This window comes from Columba livia, chromosome 5 (genome assembly GCF_036013475.1).
Source record: "Columba livia isolate bColLiv1 breed racing homer chromosome 5, bColLiv1.pat.W.v2, whole genome shotgun sequence".
Lineage (NCBI taxonomy): Eukaryota > Metazoa > Chordata > Aves > Columbiformes > Columbidae > Columba > Columba livia.
In genome coordinates this window covers 2,468,706-2,480,911 of record NC_088606.1, presented here as the reverse complement: position 1 = coordinate 2,480,911, position 12,206 = coordinate 2,468,706, and the positions used below count along the sequence as shown (strand labels likewise).

Below are 12,206 nucleotides of genomic sequence, written 5' to 3'. Positions count from 1 at the left end.
CCCTCACGGCTGGAGCTTGAGTCAGAATAAACCCAGCTCATCCCCACCCCGAGCCCGGCTCTGCCAGGCTGCACCTCCCCAAACTCAGCCTTACCAAAGAAACCGGCGCAGGAACTACAATGCAGAGATTCTTTGGTTTTACAAGTCAAAGATTTTATTTTTATTTTATTTTGAGGACAGCTTAAACATGATCTCACCCCTTTCCCCCAGCAGCACAGCCCGTCCTTGTCCCCAGTGTCACCTGCTGGGCTGTGGATGAGCTGAGGCCGCTTTTCGGGGTCCCTGGTGGCTCTGGCTGTTCCCGCCATACACGAGCTCCACAGGTGACAGACGCGGCCGCTAACGGCTCAAGCGCTTCCGTTCCCCCTCTCAGGGCAGAATATCTGCTGCCCAGGGTTCACCATTGAAGTTCCACAACACCGAGAGTTCCAAAACAACAAAGCTACGAACAAGCAGAGTGGCGGTGCCCTCACAGCTGCAGCGTTACAACACTGATCAACTCTGACAAGGTACAACTTCCAAACCCCATTTCTCTGACCTTAGAGCATTTGTGGCACAATGTTAAGCAGTTTATTAACGCTGTAGACTAAGCCAGGACTGCGATCTTGAGCCCAGACTAAAGCTGTGCTCCTCTCCTCTAGTCTGGGTGCTTCCTGCACAACCAGTAAGTCCTCAAGCCCTGTGCTGGGGCCTCCACCAGTATCTCCACACACACACACTCGCTCTTCTCTCGCGGTGTTGGCCCCTACGCCTACTTCAACGTGGCCAAACCCAGAACTAGTTTTTAGCTTAAGCACAGCATACATCTCCACTTGCATTAAATACATTTATTGCAAACATCTTTACACAAAAATAGGTTCTCTCTAGGCCATTCACATGCAACTTAAAGGCAAGAAGCACCTACCTACGACAATACAGCTATTTAACCTATACAAGTTGAATGGTTGCCACGCTGGGTACAATTATTACACCTGCTCAGGAGCCCGAGGTGTTGTTGCTTCCGAAACGCTGGTTGACGCTGTGCAGCAAGTGCTTGGGGAGGCAGTTCCAGGAACTCGCCAGCATCTCCTTGAAGCAAATGACGGCTTCGAGGCACAGCCTGCGGGAGAGGAAACGCCACACGGGTCACCTCCTTCCTACAGCTGCTTGGCGAGGGCTTGTTACCGTCAGCAGCGCCAAATTCCTGCTTCTGGAAGGAATCTTGTGCTACCTCGCGTAAGCAACTGCGGTTATTTCAGCGTTCTTTAGGGCAAGAAATATTTTCACTTCTTTTAAGAACATAGGTCTGGTGGCATAAGAAATATTTTCACTTCTTTTAAGAACATCATCAACAGGTCTGGTGGTATAAGAAATACTTTCACGTATTTTAAGAACATAAGAAACAGGTCTGGCGGTAAAGCCCTGCACTGCTTGTCTCAGGTGGGGGACACGATGGTCTAATGCTGAAGCCTGGAGTTCTTACCTTACGAGAGATCGCGGTTGTAGAGAAAACACGAGGATTTCATTACTGTGAGCCTGGGGAGTGGGGACAGAGAGAAGCGGTTTGGTTATGTGGATTCGCATCATTCCGGGAGGCAAAACTCACACAAACACACCCTGGAAAGGACCCAGTGGCCCAGTTTGGGAGACACTGACTGGGGGGAGCAGACTGGACGTAAATCACAAAGACTGAATGCAGAATCGCTCTCCACATTGTACAATGTGGGAAGTTACGGGCACTAGAGATGAATGAAAAGCGCCCCTTGTGCCGGGGGAGCCCCGGGGGCTTGTTCCCAGTCTGCCTGTGTCTTCGCAGCCCTGGGGACGTCCCGTCCTGGCCGCAGAGCCCCGCTCTGCTCAGCCCCTTCTCACCAGCCCCCTCTGGAGCAGCGCGTCGGGGGGTTCCCCAAAAACACCCCCAGGAGCAGCCCAGCGCAGAGCTAAAGGAGCTGGGACGTGAGACCTTGTTTTCCAGTAAAGCAGCAAAACATTTCCCCTTCGAGCTTTGTTCACGCAGCGCTGAGTCCTCACGGGGTCACCCCGCCGAGTGCAAACAAACAGGTGGCGCTCGCCGGAGCGATGAGACGCCTCCGGTGGGAAGGGAAATCAAAACACACTCACAGCTTTCGAATGGGCGAGTAAGTTGTTGGCGCAGCCCCCGAAGACGATCACCTCTCCCTCTTCGCTGGCGCAGGCCGTGTGCCACAACCTACCAACAGAAGGCAGCGCTGCGTTAAACCAAGAAAACCCACCCGGGCCAGTCACGCATGCTTGGGGTTTGTATCTAAGGTTAACACGTGCAAGTTTGTGCTTCCACTTGGGGACGGGATTAATCCAGCAGTTTACATTCACAGAAAGAAAACTGGTCAGCAAACCCCGGGCTGTGTGGGGCGTCCTGGCGCTGCTGTCGTCACCGCAAACCTCATTTTCATGTCCCACTTGTGTCAAACGCGGGTTTGTGCTGCTCTCCTCATGCCCAAGGTTACTCATGTAACCCCAACCCGAACTCTTCCCCAAACAAGCCGGAACTCACACGACACGAGTGTTTTCAACGCCACACACGTGCATCACAGCAACTTTGATGCTTTTAAATTGCAGCTCGTCAGCGCTAATTAACTCACAGGAAGACAAAAGCACCTCGGGCATGAGCAGGAACGCGCTGGGCCCAGCGCACCCCGATCAAACCAAAATCCCCCGGTTTCCTGCTGCTTCAAACATCGAGCTGACACACAACCAGGTGCTCAAAGCGTATGTTGTGCGCACGCTCTACACCCACAATTCTGGGGCAGAAGCCAGAATTTGTATTGTGTCCCTAAGGAAAACAAGCGCCGTATAGAGGAACGTGTGTCCTCTCCCTGACGGCCGCTGTGAAAAGCTTCCTCGCTATAAGTTTCCAAGAAAGTGTTGACCATACCTTGGTTTTTCAGAGTAGTTATGTTCAAACGGTATCCACTCATTCTTGCTGATACAGTAAATCCAGGCGTCACCTGAGAACAAGCAAAACCCCAAATACAAACAGCACTTCTGCCATGTTTGCTGCAATAAACACGGAATTCGGTGTAAAACAGTTATTTTCTGTTCTTAAATAAATCATGTGTTTTAGGAAAAACCTTATGAAACGTTGGGCTGCCTGTTGTGGTTTATGGGAGCCAAGTCAGAAGGGGAAAACGGAGAATTACAAAGCTCTCACTAATTGCAATACACATTAGATGTATTTTCAGAGCAGATGAATTTCTATAAACGCGTCTCCACACGCGCAGTGACTCCTGCTCTGTGAAACGAGCAGCTGACCGTACGGAGCTGCGTCACAAGAATCCAGAAAGAATTTAAGGCGAGCGGGCAGTAATTGAAGCTTCTGCGCACAACAAGAACACAAAGACAACACAAAATCCCTTTGGAATGACTCACTCAGCGGCTGCTTGTCCGTGGTGAATCCTCCGAAGAGAAAGAGGTGGTCGGAGGAGATGGGCGTTAGGGAATGCCAGGAGCGGCCCACGGGACACAGGCCCTGCGTGGTTCTGCGGGGCGAGAGAGCACCGGGAATTACACACGGGCTACGATGAAATCCCGCTGCTCTCTCCCGCTCTGGTTATTTTTTGGCTGCAGCTTCGCACTGCACATCACTCGTGACCCTACAGCGAGTTTATCTTGAGACACACTAGGAGAATTTTACTCGTATCAGTGCTTAAAAAAGCCGGACAGCAAGTCAGAACTGCTCGGGCCGCTCAGTTTGAGTTACCACATTTCACTAGAATGATTAGCGGCGATTTCCTATTGCGTTACAAACAAAAGAACTCGAGTGTTAATACCTACATTTCATTCCACTCCCACGTATCCAGATTCAGATAGTACAGGTCGTTCATCCTGGACTCCTACAAGAAAGAAAACACTTGAAATGCTGAAAATGATACTGAAATTGCATTACGCGGCTGAAACTCTGGGTCGGGCTTGGGACGCGCGGTGACGCCGCGCCGGGGCTCACCCTGTATCTGCCGCCGAACACGAAGCCCCGGTTCCCGACGGTAGCGCAGGCGTGAGCTGCTCGTGGCGACGGGGTTTTACCCTGGGAAAAGGAAACGCGAGGTACGACGGTAAGTTCATCGGATACATTCACCAAAACAATAAATGCCATTTCAGCAGAAACCTGTGGGCAGAAACTTGCTTTTTGTGGGGGAAGATGAGAAAACTCACTAGAAATGGGATTTTCTCCCTCTGAGTGTCAAGGTATCAATGTCGCTTTTAGAAGAGGGTTCTGTGACATGAGACCTTGGACTGCAAATGAGGCAATGACATAATAAATCATTAATATTTCTACAGAGTTACTTCTGAAATCTTTGGGATCTGTATGTTCTAAGACAAAGTGATTCTTTGGTAGCCTAAACAAGAAGTTACTTCTCTCAGATTTAATGTCCTCCAAGCCTGTGGCAATATCACTGTTCCTGAGTACGTCAGAGACACTCGCGTGGTTTATATTTGCAGTTCCGAGGGTTTAGTTTTGTTCTGACCGCAGTTCAGCACACAAGTGAAACGCACCAAACCCCGTCTGGGTTGGAAGGGACACTCAAGGCCATTTCATCAGCACCCTCTTCTAACTCGACACCAATTAAAGCAGTGAAGCCAGGCCTAGCAAAGTCAAGCTTATTTTCAGAGTGTGCTACAAGAGATAGGGCACACTGCACATATTTCTTAAGAGCTGTAACCTGATTAACTGACACAAGATGAATAATTACCGTAGTTATAGGCTGGCTCCAAGTAAAGGTTTCAGTGTCCAGAACATGCACGTGGTCATTCCACCCTCTAGGAAGACCTGAATTCTTTAAAAATATTAAACAAGCAACAACAAGTTTTAATAAGCACTCATTAATTATTAACGTTTCAATAGAAATTACTTCCAAGTTTACTTACCCAAAAAGAGGTTTCATCAAATTCAAAAGTTCCCCGTTGCTTCCCCTCAGGAAAATAACCATAGCCTCCAAAAAATATCAGCCTGAAACAAAACGTGCATCAAGATCTATTAGAAATGTTTTCACATCTGTCGCTACACACTGAAGTTCTGTAAAGGCCGCGCTCAAACAGCAGATAGGAAAACCAGGGGAGTTATTTTGCCTTCGTTACTTCCATCCGCGCTGCACGTTTCCCAGGTGTGGGGCCCCGTTTCTTGCCCAATCCACCCAACCACCCACGTTACATCCCTCTGCTGCTGTTGCCCGGGCCTCGGGCTTCCAGCTCTGCTCTGGTTCCAAACGCGTGAGGCGCGCGGGGCTGCTGCGCCTCGACCGCGGCCGCCGGAGCTCCCACCCCGCGGCCGCCGGGTCTGTTGCTGCCGTTTCCCACCTCCGCCCTCACCAAACCCTCTGCCCAAAGATTTCCCCGAGCCCAAAATGTCCAGACACCCAGTTGAGAAGCAAAGGGAAGGCGTCCCAGCGCGGACGGACACGGTGGAGACGCGTGCGAGGGGACACCGGCCGGGGAAGCTTTCCGTTTTTCTGGGGAAAGGTTTTCCTTTGTACTTGCTGCGTTTCATTTCTAAGCCTGGAGAACAGCTACCACGAGCAGTCACTCATCTGTTTTTACTGTTTGTTTGGTTTTTTTTAAATATAATTATCTTTATGTTTGGGTTTTAGCACTTACCAGAACTGAATGGTGTTGTTTTGCCAGAAATTTTTAGACTTGTAAACTAACAGAAAACAATCCACAGCACCTAACTAATCACCCACAACTCCAGCCTTGTACAGATTTACATCTAAACTGACACCACTGAGCTTTCTCTCCACATCAAGAACCTGAAAACAAGAACCATGGGCAATTAATTTCTTTATCTTTTGGAAGTGTCTGCGGCAAATTCTATAACACGGAGCCTTCCCTCCACGGAAGGGACAAAGCAGCACGTCTGTGGTGGTACAGACCAAAATCACTGTATGTGGCTCAAACGCAAGGACATATAGATCTTATTTCTGCTGATTAGTATCTCAGGGTGGGTGTCAGAGGATGGACCAGACTCTGTTCAGTGGTGCCCAGCGCCAGGGTGAGGGGCAACGGGCACAGACTGAAACACAGGAGGGTCCATGTGAACATGAGGAGAAACTTGTTTGCTGGGAGGTGCCAGAGCCTGGCCCAGGCTGCCCAGAGCGGGTGTGGAGTCTCCTGCTCTGAGACATTCAAACCCCCTGGACCCACTTGTGTGATCTGCTCTGTGACCCTGCGGGAGCAGGGGGGTTGGACTGGGGGATCTACAGAGGTCCCTTCAACCCAAAATGCTCTGTGGTTCTGCAGAAGCCAGGAACCCTCTGAGAAACCAGCCCTGGGGAGATGCTCCAAAAGCCCATTTTCTCCCTTGAAAGAACTCATTTTCATCCCCAAACTCCGCAGCAGCTGGGTACAAGAAGTTTGGGGAAGCAGGACACTCCCCAGCTACACGAGGGGCTTTTCTCAGTCTACCCTCCCGTGCCAGAGGCTGGAACACCCTCACCAGCCACCTCCCTGCCCAGCACGGGCAGGAGGGCGCAAGGCAACAGCAACGTTTTGCACGTCAGCTCGTTTGGCTTCAACACCTTCTCCCCCTGTTCCTCATCTTTTCCAAGGTTTGCGGTGCCAAGAGGCCTCCTGGCAGCTCTGGGACACCGTCCCAACATGTTACATCAGATAACAGCAATCCAGCGCGCACTCCTGGTTTTGTGCAACCAGCACAAACCGCGCTGGATCCAGCGCGTGCACCGCTCAAAAAGCCACAAGCAATTTTCAGAGTAAATGGCGATCAAAGAAACACAAGCTGCCCCACAATTTGTGGCCAAGGGATTGCGTTTCGTGTGATACGGGGAGTCCTAGAAAGGCTTCTGCGGAGAGTAATTCCCAATGGAATTGCCAAGAGGGTGATGCTGATACAAGTAACCATGGCGCAACGTCTCTATAACAATGTGCTGGTGGAAGGTTTGCCTGTAAGGAGCCCACGTGTCGGACTGTGAGTCACGCAGACACGTTGCAGCTCACATACACCCAAATCAGAGCGGGGTTTTTCACTCATCGACCGTTAGAGAACAGAACGCTTTTAAAAGGCTGAGAGGCATGACAACGACGGGACCGAGAGGGATTAAAAGCCAACACACACTCAAGGACAGCTGGGCCTTACTTGTTTTTGTAAACCCAGACGCCAAGTTTGTCCTTTGACGAAGGGGGAACCCCCTGACACTCCACTCTGGCCCACTGCAGCACTTTGTCCGTGGATCTGGAATTTAACATGTAGAACTGTAGAAAACAAAGAGATTGTTTTTACCCACACAGTTAGCTTCAAGCTTAAGTCTGACTGATATTAAAATATTAACTTTTAATCAGCATGTACCGGTACAGAAACACATTAAAAGCTTTTTCCCTAGTTGCACAGAGCACTGACAACGTTTGGAACAAAATGTGGATCCAAAGATCTGTTTGCAGACTCAAGCCCCAAACACTTTATACAAAAGTAACAAGGCTATCAACATGGAGTTTTACCATCCAAAAGCTGACATGGGATACAATGAAGGTGTGTAGAAAGTAGCAATTGTCTTACAATTTTAAAAAAATGGTTAAAAAAGGTGCTTTTTTTACAGTATCATCCCTTCTCTGCGCGTAACATCATTTTACATGGAGAGAAATAGCAGACACACATATATAAACTAACTGAAATGTACGAATACCACAGCAGGAAGGAAGCAAATCACACTTTAGAAATGCAGCTTGTTTCAAACTGTTTGCAAGCATCGCATCAAGCTACTTTCTAGTTCATATTTAAGATCGAGGCAAAAAAAAAACCCTGTTTAATTTGAACTACACTTCAGAACATCAGAAAAACATTACCAGAGATGAATACGATTTCAAATAACTACAGAGCAGTGGCAAATCAGCTCCTGATATCATCTCAGAGCTCTGCAAATCCCCATCTTTCAAAAGAAGCAAACTCAGCAGCACCTATGGTACAATTTAGAGGGTGAATTGCACAAGAATCACTGTAACCAAAATAAATAGCAGGTCCTGGTGCTTCTCCAGTGCTGTAAAGCTACCAGAGCACGTTGTGTGCAATGATTCAGAGCTGAGGGCTGGTCAGTTCTACAAAGGTCACGTTAGCTGACCTGTCACAGAGAAATGAATACACTGAACTGGGAAGGGTCAGGCAGATAATCCCCTACATGGAACAAAACCCAAGCGGGGATGTAATGTAACCAATACGAGGTAAGCACCATGTATTGTTAGTCAAAACTTCTTAGGCGAGCAAAAAAAGAACAGGGTGATGAGAAAGCCGGTCATCTGCTTTCAGTAACCAGAGATAGCGCCGGCAGATGAAAATATTCTGCTGCAGAAGCTGTGGAGGACGCAGCGAGCGGACACACTATTAGCAAAACCCTGTTATTAACACTGAAGCTCTGCAATGTCCAGTCATCCACAGGAAGATGTTTCTGTGGTTTGTTAGGATGATACATTTCTTGCTTTGGATGCATTGCAATTAACTGAAAAAGCCACCTCTAGTTTATAAAAAAACAGGAACAAAAGCTAATGAGGATAAACTCATTCGCGAGGAGGGTTTTACGTTCCAAGGACTCACCTTGTTGGTGTTGCCGCGGGCATGGTGCCCCCCGAACAGGTAAACCACCCTGTCCACGCACACGGCGCAGCTCCCGGACATGGAGGGCGGGATGTCACCCTCTGTTCTACTCTTCTTCCTACAAGCACAGTTTAAAACCGTTCATCTGAGAAAAACTAATGATGATTTCATCCGGAGTGGGATTTTCTAACGCTACCAGTATTTTTAATTAGAATAGGTCACCGTGGACCATTCAGTCACCAGCTGTTCACACCCTTGCAGGTTTAACAATTTACGACGAACGCAGTTTGACAGCGGGGTGGGGAAAAGGCAATTTAACGAACACGTGTTTTGTGGGGGAGGAATCCCGCCCGCCCAGTTTGGGAGTTTGTTATGCCCTTCACGTTCAAAATCCCAGAAAGATCCTCAGGCAAAGAGGATGCACCTGTCTAAACTGAAGGTTTCCAGTTTGCTACTGGGTTTGTAATGTTTCTAAACATCATAACCACAGAGATGAGCTTCCAGCCCAGGGCCAAGGCTCTCCTGCTATGCAACAGTTTGGTATGTGAGAACAAAGAGATCGGGAATTCTCTCTCTGTTCACAGACCCTCAGACTCGCTATTCCAATTTAAGATTTTATTTTTGTCCCCCAAAACCCCACCATTAAGTTAATTATTTACCGTACCATCTTCCAGTTTCCATGTTGTAGATCCATATTTCATCTCTAGGCAGATAGAAGTCATAAAATCCCCTGACTTGGGCATTCTGTGCAACAGGTCAGAAGGAAAAAGCAACATCAGAAGGACGCTTGACATACCGAATTACAGACTCCGGTGAATGTTTGCACCCCCTGAGACCTAATAATGGAATAAAGAGCAGCAGGAGCAGCGCCTGCTGCACCCCAGCCCCACTCACCTGCCCTGCAGCCCTTGCAGAGCAGGGATTTGCCTCTTTAACTTTGCTGGGGACCAGCCGAGCTCCCAGCAGACACAGACTGCGCTACAGGGACGTTAAACCTTTCCACAGCCCAAGCAGGTTATCTAGGGTGCAGAAATGAGTCCAAATTTCCTTTACAGTTCCCCCATCCCCTGCATGACACCACCATACAGGAAAGGTTTGTCTTGAGCTACCCATTTATTTACTGAAATCACTGACAATTCATCTTCATTCCTGTCAAAATTGTAAAACGACTTGGTTCTGCTGGCAGTAAACACATAACCCGGTGCGATAAATAACCAACCTGTGGTCATTAATTTGTAATATATAGTTGTGCTGATGATGTGATAAATAAAAGCACCATTTTACGGGGCGTGCATTTCAAACCAGACAGCATTTCCTTCTCCGACAACAGACACATGAGTCGACAAAGGCCAACAACAGCCTGCACCCCGCTCGAGTTATCTGTTTGCATTTAACACTCACCATTTATTTCAATATTTCAAAACTCCTAAATGTCACAGTCTAATTTGATAACTGGAGCTTTTGTTTTCTGGGAAGGGATAATTTGAGAGTCACACCCAAACTAATGGGACGTAATTACCAGCACCATGGGTGGCAGAAGGGCTAATGAGCAAGCACAGCGTACCTTGTAGCCTCCCCAGACGTACATGCAGCGCCCGTCGGTGACGGCCACGTGCCCGCTGCGCTCGGCAGGGCTGTCGTTCTCCAGCTGCTCGAACGCGTCCTCGGCCGGAGCCGGGAGCTCCTCATCCGCCTGCAGCTCTTCGTTGTCGTCGGCCATGGCGGTACGGCGCACAGAGCAACACGCAGCGGGGAGCTTGGAAACCACCGCAGGGAAAAAGAAAGAGAAGCTACACTCCGTTTCTTTCACAAGGATGTTTTAGCGGAAGAACTGATCCCATCAGCTGGGAAAGTTTTGGATGGGGGTTCCTCAGTTGCGTGCAATTTCTAATTATTTCACTTGCCAATTTAAGCCAAGGAATGAATTTGAAAGCTGTGCTTACAGTGTGGTTTTCACAAAAGTGAAAATTCCTGCATCTTTTCAGATCAGTCCCTTTGCGCTGCCTGAGCCAAAACCTCCCACAGCTGTTAAATGCAGGACACGTTACCTACGCTAAAAACAACCCACAAAACAGAGCCCCCTGCCCCAAATCCTGCTGGCGTGGAAAAGCCAAACCCCAGCGTGTCCCGGAAAGACAACAGCCCAGGGCTGCTGAGCGCCGTGTGGTGCGGGGTAGCTCCCTGGTACACGAGGCGCGCGGGGCTGGCGCTGGGGTCACTGGTGATCCAAAGCCCCAGCGGCGGGAGGAACCGATCCAGGAGGAGAGGCTGAAGTCAGCCCGGCCAGGTCGTGCCCGGAATGCAGCAAAAATCAAAGCCACCTTCCACTTCGGAGCTGCTCCCAAGTCCCCTTCTGCTTTAGCTTTTCTACGGTTGTGGGATGAAACTGTCAGCACACCAAGATTTTAAGACACAGATCAAAAAGCCAGGGCAGCTGGACACTCCAAGCGGTGGTTTTGTGCAACCGGGCGAAGCAACAGGAGTGAAAAAGACCTTAATGGGACTGTCAGACCCTGCGCTCACACCAGATCCTGGCACCTACCCCTCACCTGACAGGTTCTGGTTTAATTTGCATCACTCCAACAGCAGAGACACCACATCACCCTCGGCAGTCTATTTTTGCCCTTTAACTACGCTTTAAACTAGAAAGTCTTACTCACATTGCAGTGAGATAAAGTTAACCAGGTTTTTACTGACCTCTCCGCAATGAGAAGCGTTTTTAATTTTTTTAAACAAGCTAAGACACACTGGACAACTATTCCCCTTTTAGCCACTTTTCAGTCCTGCAGTGAAACACAAGATTCTGCAGTTCCCAGTTCTCCAGGGCAGTGGTGCAGTCACCATCCCTGGAGGGGCTGAAAATACACGGAGATCAGGTTCTCAGGGACAGGGGGCAGTGCGTTATGGTTGGACTCCATGATCCTGAGGGCTTTTTCCACCCAAAACGATCCTGTGACTCTACAGCCCTGCCCCGGCTGCCCACACGACACCCCGACCGCCCGGACGCGGCGTCCCCACCATTAACCTCACCTGTCGCGACATCCCCCCAACCCAGGGCCGCAACCCGCCCTCCCCAGGCCCGTTAACAGCCGCCCGGCCCTTCCCGCTTTCCCTCCAGGCTTCAGCCCCCGCACGCCGCGGCGCCCCAGCCCCCGCACCCGCGCTGCGGAGCCCCAGCCCCGGTCCTACCGCGGGGTTCGGGCCGGTCCGCACAGCCGCCCCCGCTCGCTGCTCACCTCAGCGGGGCCGCGCAGCGACAACATCCGCGGGCGGGCGGCGCTTCCGCCGGCGTCGCGCAGGCGCGTCCCGCCCCGCTGGGCCGGGAGGCGGCGGGGAGCGGGCGGGAGCGGGACCCGGGCAGGGAAACCGGGATCCCCGCCCCGGGTGCTGCCGGAGCTCACGGAGCCTGATCCCCGCGGGGACCCTGCGCCGTGTCCGCGGGACGGGGCCGCCGGTCCGGGAGGGAAAATGGCGGCGGTGCCGCCTCGCCCCCCTCAGCAAACGGGGGAACCAACGTTTCGGATAATTTGTGAAGAGAAAAACGCCGTTAACTAAGACATCACAATTCCTCAGTTAAACGAAACCCTCAGACAAAGCCCGGCACTCCTCGGTTAAATTAAGCCACCAAAGCGCTTAAGTTTACCACATACAGCTC

At 50.3% G+C, this 12,206-nt stretch overlaps 1 protein-coding gene across 2 annotated transcripts; it reads right to left on the bottom strand.

The window, feature by feature from the left end:
- Nucleotides 1-131: 131 nt before the first annotated feature.
- KLHDC2 (kelch domain containing 2) lies at nucleotides 132-11,939 on the bottom strand. Of its 2 annotated transcripts, none has more exons than XM_065063029.1 (14): nucleotides 11,788-11,939; nucleotides 10,116-10,307; nucleotides 9,216-9,295; nucleotides 8,552-8,669; nucleotides 7,106-7,221; nucleotides 4,885-4,966; nucleotides 4,710-4,793; nucleotides 3,962-4,042; nucleotides 3,793-3,851; nucleotides 3,388-3,497; nucleotides 2,894-2,966; nucleotides 2,101-2,188; nucleotides 1,463-1,515; nucleotides 132-1,099 (listed from the first exon to the last, which is right to left on the bottom strand). In XM_065063029.1, exons 1-14 carry the CDS (start codon nucleotides 11,812-11,814, stop codon nucleotides 976-978), a joined length of 1,287 nt encoding a protein of 428 aa, XP_064919101.1. In that variant the 5' UTR covers nucleotides 11,815-11,939; the 3' UTR covers nucleotides 132-975. The 2 variants fall into 2 exon arrangements, with proteins under 2 accessions (XP_064919101.1, XP_064919102.1); XM_065063030.1 differs by having other exon boundaries at nucleotides 11,741-11,857.
- Between the last annotated feature and the right edge of the window lie 267 nt (nucleotides 11,940-12,206).